The sequence below is a fragment of the Mytilus trossulus genome, chromosome 2 (genome assembly GCF_036588685.1).
Source record: "Mytilus trossulus isolate FHL-02 chromosome 2, PNRI_Mtr1.1.1.hap1, whole genome shotgun sequence".
NCBI lineage: Eukaryota > Metazoa > Mollusca > Bivalvia > Mytilida > Mytilidae > Mytilus > Mytilus trossulus.
The window spans coordinates 31,820,811-31,844,371 of record NC_086374.1 but is presented as its reverse complement, the minus strand read 5'-3'; the positions used below and the strand labels follow the sequence as shown (position 1 = coordinate 31,844,371).

The 23,561-nt window shown below is 32.0% G+C and overlaps 1 protein-coding gene across 14 annotated transcripts in view; it reads right to left on the bottom strand.

Moving 5' to 3' along the window:
• Nucleotides 1-6,411: 6,411 nt before the first annotated feature.
• LOC134707004 (uncharacterized) overlaps nucleotides 6,412-23,561 on the bottom strand; it is a 57,881-nt gene continuing 40,731 nt past the window's right edge. For 12 of the 14 annotated variants that reach the window (XM_063566445.1, XM_063566449.1, XM_063566446.1 and 9 more), the window contains one exon: nucleotides 6,412-10,843. In XM_063566445.1, the coding sequence (XP_063422515.1) occupies nucleotides 9,698-10,843 (1,146 nt within the window). In that variant the 3' untranslated portion in view covers nucleotides 6,412-9,697. Of the gene's footprint in view, nucleotides 10,844-11,372; nucleotides 11,731-13,456; nucleotides 13,559-23,561 lie in introns of those variants that run through there. The other 2 variants (XM_063566456.1, XM_063566454.1) reach the window with 2 other exon arrangements.

Here is a 23,561-nt window from a genome sequence, read left to right as displayed (position 1 = left end):
TTGGCTGATTTTTGATTTGGTAATATAATCCATTTCGGTTTTTTGTTTTTGGTGTATGTGTTTACAGTTATTGTTTAACGCTGTCAAAGACGGATTAATCAGTTTAGAGCTGTCATAGACAGTAAATGGAGTTGTAAATGCATGACATCGTGATTTATAAATTGTGAATTTTTCGAAAAACTGCGATTTTTACCCTCAGTCGTTTACAATTGCATATATATGAATATAGTCGTATTTGGAACTTTTTTGAATTTTGGTTTTTGTTGCTCTTCAAACTTCCTATATGATGTTGGTTTTTATTCCAGCGCAATTACTAATACGACTAATGTAGACATAACGCGGGTCTAGTGTACTAAATTACAAGTCTATGTGTACTTCGGATCCATATAAATCAAGAGTTAAAACTAACATTTTTCTTCTGTCAATTTTTTAAAATTTATCAAAATTTATCCATTACATGTATCAGTACATGGGTTTAATTTTATTTATCCTTCAAACAGTAGTTGGAGAACCCGCCCAACACGAACTCATAAACAAACATATATTGTTCAGTAAAAGTGAATGATTTTCATTGTTTATTATGAAAAGATTGCGTATATTCTGTATTTAAAAACTGAATTTTCAAGTTCAATGCAACATGAATACAACTAGATCTTTCTGATGTATTTTTTTAAATTTGAAATTTAGAAAACACCGAAAAGCCCTTTAAAATTAAATAATGAACATGCTATAGGTATTCACACAAGCACCAAGTGTGCCATTGACCAGACTTGTTCCTGTATGATGACCTATATAGTTGCTTACATCCACGTCATTTGAACTCTGGTGGAATATTGTATATATCGCCCAGACGCATTGTTCTGACTCCAAGCCGACCAGCCGCTTTCCCTTAACCCTTAAGTTATTGTCGAGTGCTTAAAGCGATGAGGCAGCAAATACTTATTTCAATCTTTAGTTTGACTTGCCCGTGATGGAACCCACGGCATATCACTTTAATTCATTTCGAAACACGCTAGTCCCACGAGACCTTTGATGCGACCCATATGGTACAAGTGTAAAGTTCCCATATACATGTATGTTAGACCAGGCCACAACTACAATATGATGCACACCTACAATGCAAATAAAACGAGACGAGGGCTATTAAATGTGGGTTATTTGACAAATAGTCAGCAACCTAACATTCAAAAGACAGCGGCAACCCTGCATATTTATAGCTAATAAGTACATAATTGTTATACAGAAGCAAATGAAACAATATACATGTAGTCTTATCTAAAACTAAAACTATAGCTAAGCAAATCTGTATTATTTCCAAATACACCAAACGCAGTATCGAGATATTAGAAACGTATTTTGACAGAACAATTTCTTATCTACTTTGCGAAAAAATACTATAAAAAAGATCCATCTTTTGGGAAAAATACAACTTTTAATAACAGTTTCGTGAAACCATATATACTTCCAATTTTGCGTGATTACGATATTTGGTACTCATTAAAACTTTAATGAAATGACAGGTTTCTTGTCATTTTTATTATTGTGGATATCATCAGAAGAGATACAATATTTCTTCGCAATAACCGAATCTTAAACTTTTCGAATTATCTTTCTTTGTCCAGAAAATGTTAATTGAAAAATAAGCTATATATATAGTTAATAGTTACAAGTCCACTGCATTTCACGATATACACTAACGCGAAACAAAACCTTACAGCCTGATACACGCATGATATTGAACAGTTACAATTGACAATTAAATTCAAGCAGACATTATAGTCTTTGACATTTGGTAAAGTAAGTAAACAACGTCTGCTACAAGATACAATGAGTTATCACAAATGGCCTTTGTAGGCAACAGAACTCAGACAGTTTCGTAAGACAATAAGTCTTCAGATAAAGTAGGCGTTACATGTAGAGTACCGTAAGGTAGTATACTTGCCCCTATCCCTTTCTAATTTACATTAACGATATCACAGATAACAAATACAATAAAAGATCTGTCTGTTTGTTGATGATTTTACCATCTACCGACCTATCGAGACAAAATACGATCAATGGCGTACACTATCTTCAGCCAAAGACATGACTATTTCAAATTCTCATTCTTCTCAAGACCAGTAATAGCCTGTTCCTGGTTTACATTAACGGACTTGACAGCGAAATCTCAAACTATGTAATCATTCTAGCCACTGACTGCGTAGAGTGATAGATCGTTTTTTTTTTATCCTGCACCAACTGTACAGCAAGAACTGTATTTTTATTTTTTCATCTTTTCTTGTAAATAAACATTACTAGCAGCTATACGTACACACAAAGCGTTGAGTGCACATGAAACGAGATTAACTACTATGTTGAAGAATAGTGGCTAATATTCCTTTCGCATACCAATAATCCTCGTCAGTTTACTTGTGAAAGAACGGTTCAACTTTTTCATCACAACAAAGATTTTCTAAATATTAAAAAGCACACACGAACCTTTTAATTATACGAAATTGCAATAGCATATTTTTTATACCAAAATGTTTATTGACAAGGCGGCAGACCTAATTGATAAATCTACACACCCATTCAACACCAGTCATGGCATTCTTTCTAGAATAAATTATTTTCATGAATTTTAAATTAACATCTTATTATTCAAATGATTTATACATTAACTGTCAAGACAGTAGAAAAAAAAGATATAAATGTCTCTGATAGAACCGAATGAGTAGATCATGTCTATTGTTAAAGCTTGTTGGCCTTGTACGCGACCTTGTAGTCTGAGTGTTCGCCCTTATATTGGCACACTTTCGTTCTAAGACCTGCGACCTATGCCATACTTTGTGGTGATTCAGTGGGTGATCCCTTAACCTTCGGAAAAGCAATGTTACAAGGGCGAATTAACTTTGATCGGTTATCGCTGGTTTGGTATGATAGCAAGTCTATATGTGCCAATCATGGTCTATATTTATTTCTTTATCGAGCTTTGTATTTGTTATTGCTCATACTACCAGAATTGTCGTTTTAATTGTTCATAACATATAGGCGTCTTATCGGGGCCTTTTATAGCTGACTATGCGATATGGGCTTTGCTCATTGTTGAAGGCTCTACGGTGACCTATAGTTGTTAATGTCTGTGTCATTTTGGTCTTTTAATGATAGTTGTCTCATTGACAATCATACCACATCTTCTTTTTTTAGATTGTTTTCTATTACTGCTTCCTACAATGGATGGCCTATTTTTATATTGCCCATGACGTAGATTGTCTCTTCATATTGTGTTACCATGGGATCTTTTTTCCTTGGAGGTTTATATACCATGGGCTTTGTCTATTCTTTTTACTCATACAATGGGCTTTATCTATTCCTATTATTGCTAATACCATGGGCTTTGTCCCGACTCTGTCTATTCCTATTGCTAATATCATGGGCTTTGTCTGTCTATTCCTATTGCTAATACCATGGGCTTTATCTATTTCTATTGCTAAAACCATGGGCGTTGTCTGTTCCTATTGCTAATACCATGGACTTTGTCTGTTGATTCCTATTGATAATACCATGGGCTTTATCTATTTCTATTGCTAAAACCATGGGCTTTGTCTGTTCCTTTTGCTAATACCATGGACTTTGTCCTTCTATTCCTATTACTAATACCATGAGATTTGTCTGTTCCTATTGCTAATACCATGGGCTTTGTCTGTCTATTCCTAATACCATGGGCTTTGTCTGTTCCTATTGCTAATACCATGGGCGTTGTCTGTCTATTCCTATTGCTAATACCATTGGCTTTTTCTGTCTATTCCTATTGCTAATACCATGGGCTTCGTCTTTTCCTATTGCTAATACCATGGACTTTGTCCGTCTATTCCTATTGCTAATACCATGGGCTTTGTCTGTCTATTCCTAATACCATGGGCTTTGTCTGTTCCTATTGCTAATACCATTGACATTGTTTGTCTATTCCTATTGCTAATACCATGGGCTTTATCTTTTCCTATTGCTAATACCATGGGCTTTGTCTGTTCCTTTTGCTAATACCATGGGCTTTGTCTGTCTATTTCTATTGCTAATATATACCATGGGCTCTTAAACCGGATTATGTGTTTTGTGCTCATAGCATAAACTATCTTCTGTTTGCCTTTATTTCATCTTTGTTCAGAATATGGGCTTTATCTATTCTAATTGCCAATACCATTACCATGAACTGTGTCTTCTACTCTTCATACAATGAATTACGTCTATCTTATTGGTCATACCGTAATCTTTGTCTTTCTTTTTACTCTCACCATCGACTTGGTCTTTTTTTATTGTTTTTATCATAAACTTTGTCTTTTTTTATTGTTCTTATCATGAACTTTGTCTTATTTTATTGCCCATAACATGCAATATTGCTCACATTTATTTCTTTGACATATAGCTCTTTGAGTATTGTTATAAATTGGACTGTCCATTTTATAGCTCATACCGTGAGCCTCGACTTTCTTATGGATTATACCAAGAGCCTTGTATTTCTTATTGCTCATACCATGAGCTTTGTCTTTCTGATTGTTTATAACATGTGCCTTCTATTATTACTCCTTCATACCATGGCTTATGTCTTTTATATTGTTTATAACAGGAACTATGACTTTCTTATTGTAGGCGTTTCTTTCCTAAATGCTCAATTCGTGAGGTTTGTCTTGCTTATTGCTTATACCATTGGTTTTGTCTTAACTCTTTGTTCATACAATGAAAACTGTCTAATTATATTGCCCCAACCATGGGTCTTTCTAGTTGCTCATACCACATATTTTGTCTTTTCCTCTTTCTTATCACATGTTTTTTTTCTTTTCTTAGTGCTTACACTGTGAGCTTGTGTCTTTCTAATTGGACTTACCATGAACTTTGCATTAATATTGCTCACAACATGAGCTTTATTTTCTTAGAGCTCATATCATATCTTTAATTTATGTTGATCTTTGGCATTTTGCTTAGTTTCTTCTGTTACCTATTCTAACATCGGTCTCCTATGACTTCTTTGAAACTACGTTTTACTGTGCTTATTGCTTTGTGTATGTTTATTCCACTTTAGCTAGAGGTAAAGGGGGAGGTTTGAGATCTCATAAAACATGTTTAACCCTGCCAAATTAAAGACTTATTGGTGGCCTTGGGCTGTTATCTGTTCTTTGGTTGTAATCTTGTCTCTTTGACACATTCCTGGCTTAAGTCTAAATTCTATTGTCATTTTTGTTGTTCAATTTGTGAGCTTATGTCTGTTTTTGCTCATACAATGGGGTTTGTCTCCCTTATTCCCATTCCATGTGATATGCATTTATTATTTCTAAAACCATGAGCTTTGTCTTTCTTAATAGGCATACCTTGTTTTGAGTACTGTGGATTCATTATTATTCGTTGGATACCAATTTTCATGGATTTCGTAGGTACAGTGGATTGAGTGGAACCACGAAATAAAATGTTCAATGAATATCATCTTTTCAATAGGCTTTGTATACAGAGATTGACAAAACCACAAAATCCAATATCCACGAATATGCAAGTAGCAATCGACGAAAATTGATACCCACAAAAATAAATGAATCCACAGTATTTCTAATAGCTCATACAATGAGCTTTGTCTCTCTTATTTGGAAAGGATTGACTTTGCCTTTGCTAACTGATCATACAATGAGCTTTGTCTCTCTTATTTGGAAAGGATTGACTTTGCCTTTGCTTACTGATCATACAATGAGCTTTGTCTCTCTTATTTGGAAAGGATTGACTTTGCCTTTGCTTACTGCTAATACAATGAGCTTTGTCTCTCTTATTTGGAAAGAATTGACTTTGCCTTAGATAACTGCTCATACCACAGGTTTTCTTTTACCTTATTGCTCATAACATTGAATTGGACTTTTCTTGCTTCTTACCAGAAAATTAGTTTTAAAAATAACATTAAATGCCAAGCAAACACACTAATATTTCCAACAGGTGATCACCTTAATAATTCTCATGAAGTCTAAGAAAAGACAATTCAATTTAAAGTAAAGTATGTTTCCAAAATCAATTTGAGGAAGAATAGTGAGGTGCACAATTCTCATATTTACACATCCATTGAGATAAGCTGAAATCATGTAGATAACAATTAACTATGGTATTCACAAAAGGGGACTATTGTAGGCTTGGTTACATCAATCATTCATAAGTAACTGCAGTTTTCCACAGAAAAGAAGCCTGAAAATCAACTTATCATAATCCAAAATTGCAGTAGCCCTTTTTTTTTAATAATCCATCTTTTAATATTTGGAATTCTTATAATGAACTTTTACCCTTACAAAGCCATGTAATTTCAAAGTGTAACCAAGGAGATACAGATGAGAAATAAAGGTGACAGTAATGAGTCAACACTATTGACTATTTGGTGTTTGAATCAAAAAGGCAAAACTAGATACAAATGTTCAATAAAATTTATTCTAGTTATCTCCCTTAGGACAATAATATGAAAGACTTGGATAGAAAAGTGGAAATCATATCAGTACAAAAGGAAATAGCTCAGAATATGACATGAACTGCATAAATATTTTGCATATTTACTTCAATGTTGGCAAGAGGAAGAAAAGCTACTATGTAAATATGTATTCAAACAGAAACAGGAAAGATAGGATATGCAAGTTTTCCTTAACCATTATGGCAGGCCTTTTTCGTAAGCCTTAACTTTTAGTATTTATTCATATAATTTATATACATACACACAAGATAAGTTGTCCTATTTAAACAAATGCTTGTAAATCAAGTGTTTCTTGTCTGCTCATTGTTTCATGTGCATAACAATCATTATTTGTAAAAAAAAAAATCTGGTCATCTAAGAACAAGAATGTAAATCTGATTTTTAGCCATCTAATTACATTATGTCTTTACTTCGAGTAAACCCTAATGTAATACTGTGAATTTAGAAATTATTGCCAAAAATGTAATGTGACAGTGTTGTAATCGTAATAATTTAAACTCGCATTTTGTAATATTTATATGAATGAAGCAGGATTTTCTCGATATCACAAACATTAAAATTACATTTTGGTCTTAAATTATAAAGTCACAATAATTTCTTAATTTATAGCAATGCTTTTTCTTTGAGAAAACCTTTGACAGTTTATAAGAAATTTCATAGGACTTCAGTAGCAGAAGGAGAAAGCTATTTTGTTGGTTGTTTTCAAATATCAAGGAAATGTTCTGTAATGACCTAATGTTTTCTCATGTTTTAATGACAATTTATAAATGAGTAGAACATCAAAATTATCATTCACATGCTAACTGTTACACATAAAAAAGTTCAGTAATTTATGATAGTCATAATTAATCTGTTTAATCATTAAAGTACTATATTCGTGTATTGTATAATTAACTTGGACATGTTCAGTATCTCGCCAATGGTGAAATGAACAATAATATTAAACATATGTTAGACATGTACATGTTTATTATCACAAAAATAAATTGTATCCCGAAATAATTCACAGTATTGTTGGAGATATATACATTGGCCCTTAATATACAAACTTGCAAGGTTGAAATTATATAAAGTCATTAGAAATATTAATTTTCTTTAGAATTTTCAAAAACTACCTCAAATGTGCAATCTTTAGACTTAAAAAAAAAACCAGCATAACTTTGACGGTCAATGTTATGAAATTTTATAAAATGAATCTAATTTGTCCTGCGAAAGAAAAACTCACATGTGTAACATGTAAACTGAAGGACATACCTTTAGTAGTAAATGGTATAAATTTTAAAGTATGAGCCAGGTCAAGACAAAAATTGAAACACTGCCTTTCCAAAGAGATATGAAAAGATTTTATCATATACATGGTATTTTATTTCTAAAATCTGTCCTATATTATTTTATCAAATGTATTTATATTGTAAATTGTATAAAAACAAAACCAGCAACGTCACTTCCATGCTGGATATCTCATCTTATTACAATTCAATATGAATAACAAATTGTTGGGTACAAGTCTTTGAGACAGTAACCCATTCACACCCCTATGTGTATACAAATTATCTCAAAGCAGAAAAAGCACTATAACAGACAAGGCATACAGTTACTGGTGTGCATCACTTTCAGGGCTGACTGGACAAGCTGAAAGCATAGTGTTTTCAATTCTAAACAAACTTGAGTTCATAAAAAAAAAAGATCTTCATACAAATAGATCAAGTGAAAAAATGCATCTTTGAGAAACTTAATATTAAGCCATATGCTGAAACCCACATAATCCAGATTTCAAGTTTTACAGATTTGATTATTATTAACATTATTATAATTTAATGAAATTTACATTCATGAATTAAGTATTTTGACCAAGTTGCTTTCTCAGATTCTAAGTAACTATACAGAGATTTTCTTTACCGTGTAAGATCAAAATCGATCATGCATGCTTGGTTAGTACCTATATCCAGTGTACTGATGATACATGGTGATAACTTTGGACTAAATACACCACTTTTAGAAAATAAGAAAGCTCTAAGAAGCAGTTTTCAATGTTTGAAATCTTGCACTAGATTTCATAGGTGTAAGAAAAATTTTGGTTTCAAGCAGGACAGATGCAAGTATAAATCTGTAGACATGAACAATGTTCTATACCAAACAAGAAGGGATTTTAGAAATTAAACAAAAAAATCTGACCATTTTGAACCAACTTTCACTGTCGTACTATCAAAGTACTTTAAAGAAAAACAATATTTTAAAGAAAGTGAATTTATACATGCAAAAATCATAATCAAACATCATAGAGAAAAGCTTGTTTTATCATCTATGCTTCTAATTCATATTACAGAAACTCTAACAAAAATAAAATATAAAAAGCACCATTTCTGTTGCAATTGAATTCTACAAGCTAGATTCTCCAAAGAGCCTGTGTCTATCACCTAGGTATACCTACATCTTGAACAATCTACACTCTTCAACATTGTAGACTAGAATAGAATTCATGACAAAAAAATCTTTTTTTGTTGATCTTGTTTTGCTGACCATTTTTTGCTACTTTTAAAAAGTCTATCTGTCTATTATAGTTTACAAGTTAAGATACACAGTAAATCAGGAAAATTGTCTTAAAGGGAAATAACTCTTATAAGGAGTTTTTGGAAGATTTTTGCCATGTTGCCTTATTTGAGGATCTTGTCATGCTATTTTAACTTTCTGTCAATTCAGTTTTCCAAATAATAGGCAAGAATGAAAATTGATAAAGTGTGTCATTTAAGGGCAATAATTCCCTTATGTAAGAAGCAAAGTTTTGACAGAAACGAACAATAGGTAGAATTCAACATTCTGAACAATTCTGGCCTGGCAGATTTTCTCTATTGATAGATGTTTTCAAAATAATAGACAAAACTTGCATTTAACCCTTATGTTCTATTCTGAGTCATGTGGGCTGTCTTAGTGTGCAGGCGATTTCATCAGACACATTTCAAAAGTAGACACTCAATGATAATTGTGTCGAAGTTTGGTTTAACTCAGCCCAATAGTTTCAGAGGAGAAGATAATGGATGACAACAGATGCAATGTGATGAAAAAGCCCACTTGGCCTTTTTGGTCAGGTGACCTAAAAAATGACAAAATTATCACAGAGACAGAGATTTCTTCAGCTGACAATTTTATATATGCATTTTGAATATTCATCATGACAGTACAATTAAATATCTATCGACTATAAGGACACGTTCTACATCCTATACATATATATCAGGACATGTCGTATCTTTCAAAGTGTTTCTTAACACTCACTTCTTGTGCAGGTGACTGGGATATTGACACATTTCGTTTTTTATTTTTCGATTTACTTCCTTTTCTTTTCAATATAGTTTTCAAGTTTTTAAATGGATTTGACTCTGATGTTGGTGTCTGAGGTGATTTCTGTGGTGACGGAGAGAAAGAATCACTTTTTTCAGGCGATATGTATTCCATAGCAGACATAGAATGAGGTCTTTCTTTTGTAAAGGAATGATCTTTATTTGTATCCCTTTGAGAAAGAATCGGCATAGAGCCGACAGAAGTCATGTGATGTCCACTACTGTCAGTATAACTTTGGAATGGTACATCATTATATTTCGGACTATCTTCACCACTACCACTTAAATCATTTTCATACAATGATTGATTATCCAGTTCAGAAATAGAATTATCTCCCTTTGACTCAATTCCTTCTGGGATTTCTGGGAAAAAGTCAGAACATTCTGGATAACCAGCAATACTTCGACATTTTTTGTCACGATTCTGATTAAATTCCTTTTTGTGTAATGCAGATAAATTTTCATGACTACTGAACATACGATTTCTAAGTTTTTTCATATTAGATTCTGGCTCTGTTAAATCCAATGCACTTTTATGATGCCATAATCGGTCTTTCATACTTTCAAACCTCCCTTTTTGTGGAGTCTTAGAGCTTTTGTCTTTTCCTTTATTTTCCTTCAAACTTTCACTACTACAACTATCAAATGAACCCATGACTGTTCCATTTTTTCCCTTGCGTGCATAGGCTTCTCGGACAGCTTGCACTAAACGTTCATTTGTTTGAGTCAACAAGCTAATCTTTTCATTTTGAGATTTAATAATATCATCTTTCTGTTTCATAACTGTTTTCACATTTTTTTGTTCCTTTTTTAACTGTCCTTCAAGGAAAAGTAAATGTGCAAGCACTTCCCCTAACCGACGATCGGCGAAGATTCTTTCATTTTTTAATGTTTCCTGATTTCGTTTCAGCTGCAACTGTAATGACGAATTTAAAGAATTGCTCTTGGCCTGTTGTAAAACCAGACTAGACTGCAATTTTTGGACCATCATCTTAGCATCTGTCAGTTGCTGACGTAGCGAATCAGCTTCTTCCTGCAGCTGCAAGTATAACAAAACACTGTTAAAATTTTGTAATATAAACTTCACTAAATTGTAAACAGTATGTAATATAAATTTCACTAAATTTAAAAAACTTGCATAGAAAACTTTTTTCAAATCCATGTTATATGAAAGAGTAACAGGATTTTCGTTATTGAACAGGATATGTTTTTCTAATGTTCAAGATTTAAAAAAAATAATAGTTTCATAATAAATCTTGTATATAAATAAATATATATCTGTACATTAAACATTTGTCTACAACTCTAATGCGTCTAATTGTACTGGTAAGGTTAAACAGTTAAAAAAAACAGCAAAATTATGACGCAAATTCCTGCTCTATTTAGACCTTGATATTCAATAAGAATAAAAAATAAACACTTGTTGCTTGATAGAAATATCATACTAATTCCATCTTTACTATTCAACTGATGAAAATTAAGCAGTTCTTGTGTAGGTAGACATATATGCCTTCCTATTTTTTTAAGGACATACACGTTACAAATACCCATGACACCAAAACACATACCCTTCCAATAACTTCATAACTTTCCATTACCAAAGTACTTTTATACGTTTCAGCATGATGTCTATACATTTTCTTCTTTTTCAAATGTATAAAAACATCAAAAAATCCAAACAGACACATTTATATTAGATATATCCAGTGTAAGCTGTTTTTGAATCACATTAAAAGAATCAGGTTTAATAATCAGTTTTGCTTTGTTGAATAAGAACCATTTTCCACTACAAGTATTCTTTTCACTCTTTTCAATTTGAAACCAACAATCAACTTTGTAAATATGCTACACAAATAATTAAAGGCTAAAAACCCAAACTTGTAATATACTTTCACAACAAAACTAAGAAAATATCCTATGATAAATTTAAATTAAGTTTTAATCCAAATTTGAAATAAACATGGCCGATGATTCTATGATATGAAACAGCAACAAGTAACTTTATCAGAACATCCATTTTCTATTTTTTCTATACTGAATATCTATCATCTGATTGAATACAAAGAAGAGAATTCTTTCAACCATGTATATACAAGTATCACAAATATATGTTTGACATTTATTTACAATAGCCGATCAGTTACATTTTCCATCGATTTTTGAACATATGTACAAATTGTTTGATTTGGGTGGCTAAAAAATGTTATCTTAAGAAACAGCTGTTTGAAGTTCAATTAACAATCAATAATTATACACTATCCATTCGATTTTCTGCCTGACGCAATGTTTAAAAAATAATATTTATGGTCTTGACAAATTTATTCTGACTGAAGGCAACTAGTTTAATAATAACGGTATTTATATGTATGACACATATATGTCATTAACTGTCTTTTAAACAGTGTTTTATAACTGACAATACACAATTAAGATTATTGTTCAGTCGTACTTCAGGATGCAGGAACTCTTTTCTTTAAAACATCCTCTAAGTTGTCTAATCCTATCAATTTTACTGACTGGTCTGAATTCTTCAATCTATTTTTAATCAGTTAAACGGTCAATGGCCAGCCATGCTTATATACTGCCTGTTTTGTAACATCTATAAGTTTTCTCCCAATTGTGTTCTGTGGTTTGACAAATGAAAAGATTTTGAGTTTACAAAAAATGATGGATGCCAAGTGACGAATTAATGTCAATCTGGCCTCTTTTTTCAATAAAAAGGAAAACTGCTAAAGCTCTAAAGTTTAACATTTGAAGAGGATTCTTGTATCTAGGTTATTCATATGAGAAGCCTTTCAACCCCACAAGGCAACACAGTGGATGAGATAGCAGTTGTATTTAAATTTTGCCATTTTGTATTTGTATTGGTCACCTTCCATTGTAATTGTATGTACAATTTGTAGGATTGAACTGTTTTTTAAAATATTGTTTTTTTTAAATTTGCCATATTTTTCATCCAATACTTTATCTTTCATGTTTTGATTTTGAATTTTGATTTTGGCCAGTGTAAGGATCATCAAGGCCTCATTAATTCTCTAATGGGGAATATTATGCTAAGAAAAAAGATTGCCTCTTATAATCTTATAACCAATCCTAAAAATCATGAATACTACATTTACAAAATACAGCACAGGAACTTTCGTCCTGGTATCCCTCAAGACTTTAAAATATTTAGCTAACCAAGTTTCACACACTTAATTTGCCTTAGGAACAAATAATTAATTTCAATATAAGTTAACAAGAATCTAGATTTAGTTCCATTTCATTTAAATAAAAGGATGACATATAGTGCAATATTACCTCAAGTCAAAACACAGACAATTTACCAAAACAATAAAACAAATACCAATCTTGATAACATTTACATTCCCTTTTTTTTATCCAAAAGGCAGGATAAACAATGAACAAAAAAATATTAAACAAGAGCTTACCAAAAAATATTGCAAAATTAAAGTCTCACCATTATTTCCGTATGAAATCAATTCAATACATTTCCTTTTAAAAACGTGAACTACTAGACCGTAGAATTACAAAGCAAATAATAAATTTGTCTTTCCAATGTCATTATTAATTACTATTCAAGCAAATAAAAACATTACAAAAATGGTTGTTTTATGAATTTTTTCATGTATAAGAGAAGAAGTCTACTTGCCATATCCATGTTGCACCATGTCATTTCGGTTTAAAATGGAGTCATGCACTCTACTGTTTGTCCTTTCAGGTGTAAAAAGTAACGTAACCTTACCTAATTAGCATAAATTTGCATTACAGGTAAAAAAAATAACTGTTCATCATGTCTTTTAGAGTTGACTCATAGCCCAGAAAAAGCTACTGTTCAAAACTATGTAATGATATACATCTACTTTAAACAATTGATATTTTATTCCGCATATAGTAATTAAAGTTCATGTCGAAAGTTTAAACTATTCAAAAATATTGTGAGGAATAGAATATGCCATACAGAAAAGTTTTTGAATGCAGAACTCCAATCCTTTGTCGTCCCCAATGAAAATTAATCAAGTGTACTTTGTTTTATCATAATCTTATTTTTAAAGGTCTAAAAGGCTTAAGTGAGCATTTTCAGGGCCAATGCTTTGGAAGTCATCTTAATAGAAATATAAAAATTAGATAAAGCATGATTGCCAATAAGCCAACTATCCATACAAACCAAAGGACTCAGATGTTTTTAAACAATCACAGGTCACCATGCAATGACAAAATCATACATATGTTATAGACTAAGATCTTTAACAATATTATGAACATGTCACCATATATTGTCTTAAACTCTTACATGGAAGCATTCATGGATACCTTATTCAAACTTTTAGGTTTGCATCTTTAATTTGACAATTATCAATTAATGTTTACAACTTTCTATATAAGGTGTTGTCTGCTGCTAATTTTGTATACATAACAAATGACTAAACCTTTGCCTCCTACATAAATAAACAATTTAATAAGAACTTACCTTTTCTATTGGAAGTTTTTTAATGAGTCACACACAAAATGTAAGAATAATTGCTTAATCTTTTAATAATATTCAAATTATCTTTCTATTAATGCTTCTTGTACAATTTGACATTAAAAGACTGCCAACATTTAGAAAATGTCACTTCTGTGAATGTATATATCACCCTCGGATATCACCATAGTAATTCAAAACATAGGTTCACAATAAGGACAATGACAACTTTTTCACCAATCCTAACCACAAATACAGATATTATATTATGAAAGTGATACTAAATTCAGGTAACAACCTTGGTTTCTAGTTTATTAAAAAATGTTGACCAGTGGTCAAATTATCACATAAGATAAAGTACAGCATTACATGATACATTGTATATGGATGTACTAAATAGTACCCACTTACCACTAATAGTACCTACTTATCACACATCTTACAAACTAAGTGGAACACAAGTTACTCCCATGTTTAATGATATAAATCCCTTTCATTCTTTTAATGTGGTTTATAATTTCCAGAATTAAAAAAATATACCTCAAGAGTTTTAGACAGCAAAACCAGTAATTCTCATTTGTAAGTTCTGAATGTTAAAAATTATGCTCTAGTGTACCTACCAGTAAATATATATCTTTTATTTTAAAATTGGGTATTTTCTTTTTATTTTAAAGCTCGACACAAACTCTTTTGTTTTATTTAAAAACACCATCAATTTTTTAAGAATATATTAAGAAACTGATTTAACAACATGATATAATATTTAAACATAACTTTTTTTCCCTAGTCTTTGAGGAAAATGACACCCGGTTGCATGCATTTCATTGGATAACTTTTGTGAACAAAATTATACCAGAGGACGCTACAAAGATAACCTTCAACGTAAACAAAAGAGAGTTTCAACTTCCAATAACATTAAGTATATGTTACATCATAGATAGTATCTAAAAGTACATTTTATTCAAAGACTAGGACTATACAAAAACACCAATACAATGTCAAAGTAGAGGTCAAAATTTGGTATGCCACTATTTGAAAACCCATCTAATTATACTAAAGAATTATAATAAACTTGTAATACAAATAAAAAGCTGAACTCAAAATTTGTTCAGGTGCATGGTTAATCATCTTTGATTATTCTTTAGCAGGTAAATGAAAGGTAAATAGTCTGAATGACGTGATTATAATCGCTGAAAACCACTTATTTCCTCCGTTATTGTCTACCGTCCTAGAGTTTTATTCAAAGCTGAGTACATATTTTTATTGTTATGATACTGCATTCAAAAGATAAGTTCCATTAAATAAATTGAAATAATCAAAGGAATTGTATAGATGTTATTGTGTTAATAACTGTGTCTCAACTCGATCACCCTACAGTTTATTCTAACAATCAACATGTAACCAAGGGAGCTGCTGGCTCAGTCGAAACGCCTTGTTACGGGGTCATAATTTTATTCGAAAAATCATTAGAAAAACGTTTACACCAATGACAGGAACTAGTTGTTGCAGTTATCAAAGATCAAACCGATTCACTTTTGTTTTCATTTAATTCCAAGTGCAAGAAATAAACATAGGACAATGTCAATATCAAATGTACGACTCCTAACTGTAACTATCTCGACTCTCTGTTCTTACTCCTTATCCACACTATTTCTATTCTCTACTTCTACTCTACTCTACTGTTTTACATTTATTTTCACACAGTATTTATACTATTAATCAGACAATACTTCATTTGTAACAATACTCAAATTAATATGACATTTCATAACACCTAGCAATAAGTAACAGTTTTCACATAATTAATATAAAAGATAATTATAATTCCTCATATAATCCCATTAACACATATTCTCTTATATGCTTAATTCTCTCACATTAATTCTCAATCTGTCACCAATCCTTAAATATCAAATGTCCCTAATTAACTCACATTTTGTTTTGACATGTAAATTATTAAATTTGTAAAAACAGTATTTTTGTAAATGTCCAATTTTTGAATAAAATAATAAATTAAATATAAGTCCAAATTAGCCTTATGACATATGGCTCCTCCTCCACTAAACACGTCCTCGTGTTTATAAAAGTTAGTAAAATCTTCCTCCATGTTCTCTTCTATCATGTCTATTGTTTCGCCGATGGTTAAAATGTCCTTGATGATACTCATCTTGTTGTTGAGTCCATTGTTGAGGTTGTGGATTCCAATGTTGTGGTTGTTGATTCCATTGTTGCGGTTGTTGAATCAACTTTTGCTGGTTTTGGAGCTGTTGTTGTTGCTGGTACCGTTTTATCACTAAATCTTGTTGTTCATTTTTCTTTTTCAATTGCTCTATTTCTTCTTTCCAAATTTTAAGTGATTCTGTATATTGCTGGCCTACTGTTCTTTGCAATTGCTCATAATCAAATGCTAAATTCATATACTTTGGATGGTTTGCAACAATTTCCTCATAGTCTTCATCAAATTTACACTTAACTAAGTGATGCTGTCTTCTTTCCTTATTGCACGCTTCCATGATCCTCAAATTTTCACTTTTTAAAAATTCATTCCTCCAATGCAAATTAAACATATCTAGATCTTCTGGTGTGGCTTTAAACTTTTCTAATTCCTCTTGTAATTCCTTAATTTGTTTAACATGTGAATCTAAACTTGTCTTGATATATTTTAGCTCTTCTTTTAGATCACTTATTTCTTCATCTTTCTTGCTATGTTGAAATTTAAATTTTCCACTGTTAATATTTTTCTCTTTTAATATTTCTTTAATTCTTTTCAATTCGACTTTAACTGAATATGTTGTGTCCAAAGCACTTATAAAAGCTGTATTTCTAGTGTTTGTAAATGGTAATTCCAGCATTTGTCGTTTTCTGTCAAAATGTTCATTGAATCTTGATCGGTCCCTGTCTGCTCTCTTCTTACTTTTCACTTTGCTGTCATTACACTTCTGATGTCCTTTTACTTCCACTGATGGTTTATGAATCTTACACATTCTTGCATAATGTCCCTTTTCTCCACATTTATAACAATTTTTGAAAGTAGCAAAACAAAACATAATCTGCTATGCCCAATTCCACATTTACCACATACTGGTCTTTGACTTCGAAAGTTCGATAATCTCCATTGTGGTCTTAAATTAAATTCCATATTGTCAGTTGTTGTTTTTAAAGGGAAACACTCACTTGTTGCAGTAAAGGTATCTGGTATCTTTGTTGAGATGATAAGTCAACATGCGCCGGGTCACGTCCACCATATGTAACCAAGGGAGCTGCTGGCTCAGTCGAAACGCCTTGTTACGGGGTCATAATTTTATTTGAAAAATCATTAGAAAAACGTTTACACCAATGACAGGAACTAGTTGTTGCAGTTATCAAAGATCAAACCGATTCACTTTTGTTTTCATTTAATTCCAAGTGCAAGAAATAAACATAGGACAATGTCAATATCAAATGTACGACTCCTAACTGTAACTATCTCGACTCTCTGTTCTTACTCCTTATCCACACTATTTCTATTCTCTACTTCTACTCTACTCTACTGTTTTACATTTATTTTCACACAGTATTTATACTATTAATCAGACAATACTTCATTTGTAACAATACTCAAATTAATATGACATTTCATAACACCTAGCAATAAGTAACAGTTTTCACATAATTAATATAAAAGATAATTATAATTCCTCATATAATCCCATTAACACATATTCTCTTATATGCTTAATTCTCTCACATTAATTCTCAATCTGTCACCAATCCTTAAATATCAAATGTCCCTAATTAACTCACATTTTGTTTTGACATGTAAATTATTAAATTTGTAAAAACAGTATTTTTGTAAATGTCCAATTTTTGAATAAAATAATAAATTAAATATAAGTCCAAATTAGCCTTATGACAAACACCCCAAGTCTATATATAAGTATATAATTAAATATCTTAAGCATAAAGTACATATAGATCTGTATTTATTTAATTTCCCAAAAAATTAATGGGTTCAATAGTTCTTACACAGTTTATAAACATAAGACAGTTTACTAAGCATGAGAATTTTCAACTATTTACTGTTCATTCATTTATTTCATGGATATCAATTTTCATGGATTCAAGAAAATATTCCATATTCCATATTTATTGCTTAGGACATTTCAATACTTCCAACACAAAACTAGAAAAGAGTATTTAATGTTTAATTGCTATTAGATTTTAAAATCAATTGTAATAACCTATTTTGGTGTTTCATTTTAAATAGCTGTCTGTTGCCATTAATTTTCTTGTCAGAATTCATTATTTTGTGTTTTGACATGTAAATTGCAAGTTTTATAGATTTTGAAAGTTGCCCTAGATCTGTTTTAGTTTCTGATTTTAGACATTAAACATTGCAATGGCAGCCTTTCAGCTACAATAAAGGCTGAAATAAAACTTATTGAATTTATTGAAATGCTTACGACAACAAAAATATTTGCCACAAACTGAAATAAGAATTGGCTTATTTCCCTTTTTTGCTTCTATTATCAGGAACATTTTTGAGTTGTTTCAATATTCCTATCATTGTTTGACAAGCATAAATAGAAATATAATAGTATGATTAAACAATTGAATAGTTTTTCTATGGACCATATTGATAGGTTAATTCCTGTTGGCGACAAGAAGTCCTCAGTATAAAATGTGGTCATCCTATCACTACTGCAGTGTTGTTTGTTTGAAATAAAACCATGCTACTGAGGGCCAATCAAAAACCAGAAGTTTAAGAAAAACTGAAAATATATGGTAAAAAAGTATAAAGATATAAAACAAACAAAATACTTTTTGGGATTGTTTCTGTACAATAACATTGTGGGGCAATTTCACAGGCACTTGTCTAAAACTAGAGGCTCCAAAGAGCCTGTGTCGCTCACCTTGGTCTATGTGAATATTAAACAAAGGAAGCAGATGGATTCATGACAAAATTGTGTTTTGGTGATGGTGATGTGTTTGTAAATCTTACTTTACTAGTCTTGCTGCTTACATTTATCTCTATCTATAATGAACTTGGCCCAGTAGTTTCAGTGGAAAATGTTAATAAAAATTTACAAATTTTATGAAAATTGTTAAAAATTGACTATAAAGGACAATAACTCCTTAGGGGGTCAATTGACAATTTCCGTCGTGTTGACTTATTTGTAAATCTTACTTTGCTGAACATAATTGCTGTTTACAGTTTATCTCTATCTATAATAAAATTTAAGATAATAACCAAAAACAGCAAAATTTCCTTAAAATTACCGATTCAGGGGCAGCAACCCAACAATGGGTTGACCGATTCATCTGAAAATTATAGGGCAGATAGATCTTGATCTGATTAATAATTTAACCCCGTGTTGGATTTGCTCTAAATGCTTTGGTTTTTGAGTTATAAGCCAAAAACTGCATTTTACCCCTATGTTCTATTTTTAGCTGTGGCGGCCATCTTGATTTGATAGTCGGGTCACCGGACACATTTTTAAAACAAGATACCCCAAAGATGATGATTGCCAAGTCTGGATTAATTTGGCCCAGTAGTTTCAGAGGAGAAGATTTTTGTAAAAGATAACTAAGATTTACGAAAAATGGTTAAAAATTGACTATAAAGGGCAATAACTCCTAAACAGGTCAACTGACCATTTCGGTCATGTTGACTTATTTGTAAATCCTACTTTACTAAACATTATTGCTGTTTACAGTTTATCTCTATCTATAATAATATTCAAGATAATAACCAAAAACTGCAAAATTTCCACAAAATTACCAATTCAGGGGCAGCAACCCAACAACGGGTTGACCGATTCATCTGAAAATTTCAGGGCAGATAGATCTTGACCTGATAAACATTTTTACCCCATGTCAGATTTCCTCTAAATGCTTTGGTTTTTGAGTTATAAGCCAAAAACTGCAGTTTACCCCTATGTTCTATTTTTTGCCGTGGCGGCCATCTTGGTTGGATGACTGGGTCACGCCACACATTTTTTAAACTATATACCCCAATGATGATTGTGGCCAAGTTTGGTTCAATTTGGCCCAGTAGTTTCAGAGGAGAAGATTTTTGTAAAAGATAACTAAGATTTACGAAAAATGGTTAAAAATTGACTATAAAGGGCAATAACTCCTAAACGGGTCAACTGACCATTTCGGTCATGTTGACTTATTTGTAAATCCTACTTTACTAAACATTATTGCTGTTTACAGTTTATCTCTATCTATAATAATATTCAAGATAACAACCAAAAACTGCAAAATTTCCACAAAATTACCAATTCAGGGGCAGCAACCCAACAACGGGTTGACCGATTCATCTGAAAATTTCAGGGCAGATAGATCTTGACCTGATAAACATTTTTACCCCATGTCAGATTTCCTCTAAATGCTTTGGTTTTTGAGTTATAAGCCAAAAACTGCAGTTTACCCCTATGTTCTATTTTTAGCCGTGGTGGCCATCTTGGTTGGTTGACCGGGTCACGCCACACATTTTTTAAACTAGATACCCCAATGATGATTGTGGCCAAGTTTGGTTCAATTTGGCCCAGTAGTTTCAGAGGAGAAGATTTTTGTAAAAGATAACTAAGATTTACGAAAAATGGTTAAAAATTGACTATAAAGGGCAATAACTCCTAAACGGGTCAACTGACCATTTCGGTCATGTTGACTTATTTGTAAATCCTACTTTACTAAACATTATTGCTGTTTACAGTTTATCTCTATCTATAATAATATTCAAGATAACAACCAAAAACTGCATAATTTCCACAAAATTACCAATTCAGGGGCAGCAACCCAACAACGGGTTGACCGATTCATCTGAAAATTTCAGGGCAGATAGATCTTGACCTGATAAACATTTTTACCCCATGTCAGATTTCCTCTAAATGCTTTGGTTTTTGAGTTATTAGCCAAAAACTGCAGTTTACCCCTATGTTCTATTTTTAGCCGTGGCGGCCATCTTGGTTGGTTGACCGGGTCACGCCACACATTTTTTAAACTAGATACCCCAATGATGATTGTGGCCAAGTTTGGTTCAATTTGGCCCTGTAGTTTCAGAGGAGAAGATTTTTGTAAAAGTTAACGACGACGGACGACGACGGACGACGGACGACGACGACGACGACGACGACGGACGCCGGACGCCAAGTGATGAGAAAAGCTCACTTGGCCCTTCGGGCCAGGTGAGCTAAAAATGGAAACAGGGAAGGCATTAAAGAGACAACCCGACTGAAGACCAGAAAACAGCCAAATGCCACCAATGGGCCTTCAACACTGTGAGAAATCCAGCACCCAGAGAATGAGATTAGCAGCAATAAATGCATTATTCAATTGCTTATTGTCATGAGTTTGTAGGAACTTTGTATTATGAGCTCATACACCATTATCCCTTTTTTTGCATTTAACAACAGTCCATAAAAACTAATTTAAAACAGCTAGAAATCCAAACCCAAATCCAAAACGAAAGGTATATGAATTAACAGTGTACCACAAAAGAAAGCAGCTCCGGCTCAACAAGTGACAGCCTCTGTGGTTTGCATTGCAAGTATCAATCTGGTTATAAATCACATTTGGTCATAAACATAGAAAGAAGGATAGGATTATAGCAACGACCAGTGGAATATATCTGTTGGATTATGTGGTCACCACTTGAAATACTTAATTTGAGCTTAATAAAAATTTTACACTTTAAAATATTCCCTAAGATATCTTAGTGCTTGAACGTAGTTATTCAAATTCGTGCTTGTCTTCACATGAAGCCTTAATAAACAAGAATTCATTTGAGAAAATCCAAGAAATTATGAAAATAAGAAATGTGGTGTGATTGCCAATGAGACAACTCTCCATTAGAAACCAAATGATGATGATGAAAGTTTATAGCAACATTGACTGGCTATACAGCCCTTGCACAGTCGGCTTTGACCAAATGAAGTAGAAGGTTAGAAACTATAGATCACTGGAGGGTCTTTAACAATGAGCAAACCCATACCTCATAGTGAAGTTATAAAAGGCCCCCAATATGACAAATCCAAGACAATTCAAACAAGAAAACTATAAAGGTTTATATTTGAAAAGCCAACAACATAGACTAAAACCTAACATTAACATATGGTACATTGAAAATTCTAACATGACGTCCTTCAAACGCTTTGAGTACACACCCGTGGTAAAATTTGAATATATTGCATGGGCTGTTCCGATCATACTCCCACGTCATATGTTTTTTTATGAATGAGTTTCGCGACGTCATAAAACGATGATGTTAGAATATGAGCATTTTACGGGAAAATACACGCTTTTAAATCCGAAAATCATCACAACATGGAAACGTAAACAAACGGTGCTAAAATGTGTTATAAGCCACATCTTTTGAAACATTTAAGACATATAAGTCAATTATCATTTAAATTAATCAAAAACTATCTATATATGTTATTTTAAATAGTTTAAGCATGTCACTAATTCAGTTTGCTCCGTTCTTTTACGCCAATTTGATAGTGCGTTCATTTATGGGAATGGAACATATTTGCCTACACCTAGAGCGCTTCGATCCAAAAGAATTGCCGTATTAGACCTATTAGAATCGAAATAATTCATGGGGGCTTGAATATATCTAGATTTTACCACGGGTTGTCCCTTTATGCCGATATTTTACCCCTCGCTATCGCTCAGGGTAAAATATTTGTCATAAAGGGCCAACCCGTGGTAAAATCACGATATATTCAAGCCCCCATGAATTATTTCTTAAGCATAACATGTTTGTCAGTTTAATATTTTGTGATCTAGGCAATAATTATATAAAAACCAATACAATATTTCATAAAAAGCACATCTGGTCCTATTTTTATTTCAATCAAATAACTTAGATAATATGTGACGGATGATTTATCATAGGAATCAATGCATTTTATAGGATTGTTAGTTTTTATGGGTCTTGTTATGTCCAACAAATATAATATATGACATTTTAACAATAATCTTAATATAAACTAGGGAACAGTTTGAGTGGACTTAAACATGTGTCTCTCCTTCATGTATTCCACCTCCACAAAAAATCAATTACCAGTATGCAGTAAAGAGGTTCTGTCACAGCAAGTTAGAATATATATGGTTAAGGGGTCAGTCTAATGGAGGGGTATGAGTTTGATAGTATATCCCAGAGGGAGAAAACCTAAAGTGCTCTGTTGTTGTCCTGTCATGTCATTTAAAATATATATTTATTTGGTTATGGGGATATACCGGTCAACAGTTTTTTCACGACATTTGATGATATTTTTAAAAATCATTTATTTAACCTTTAAGG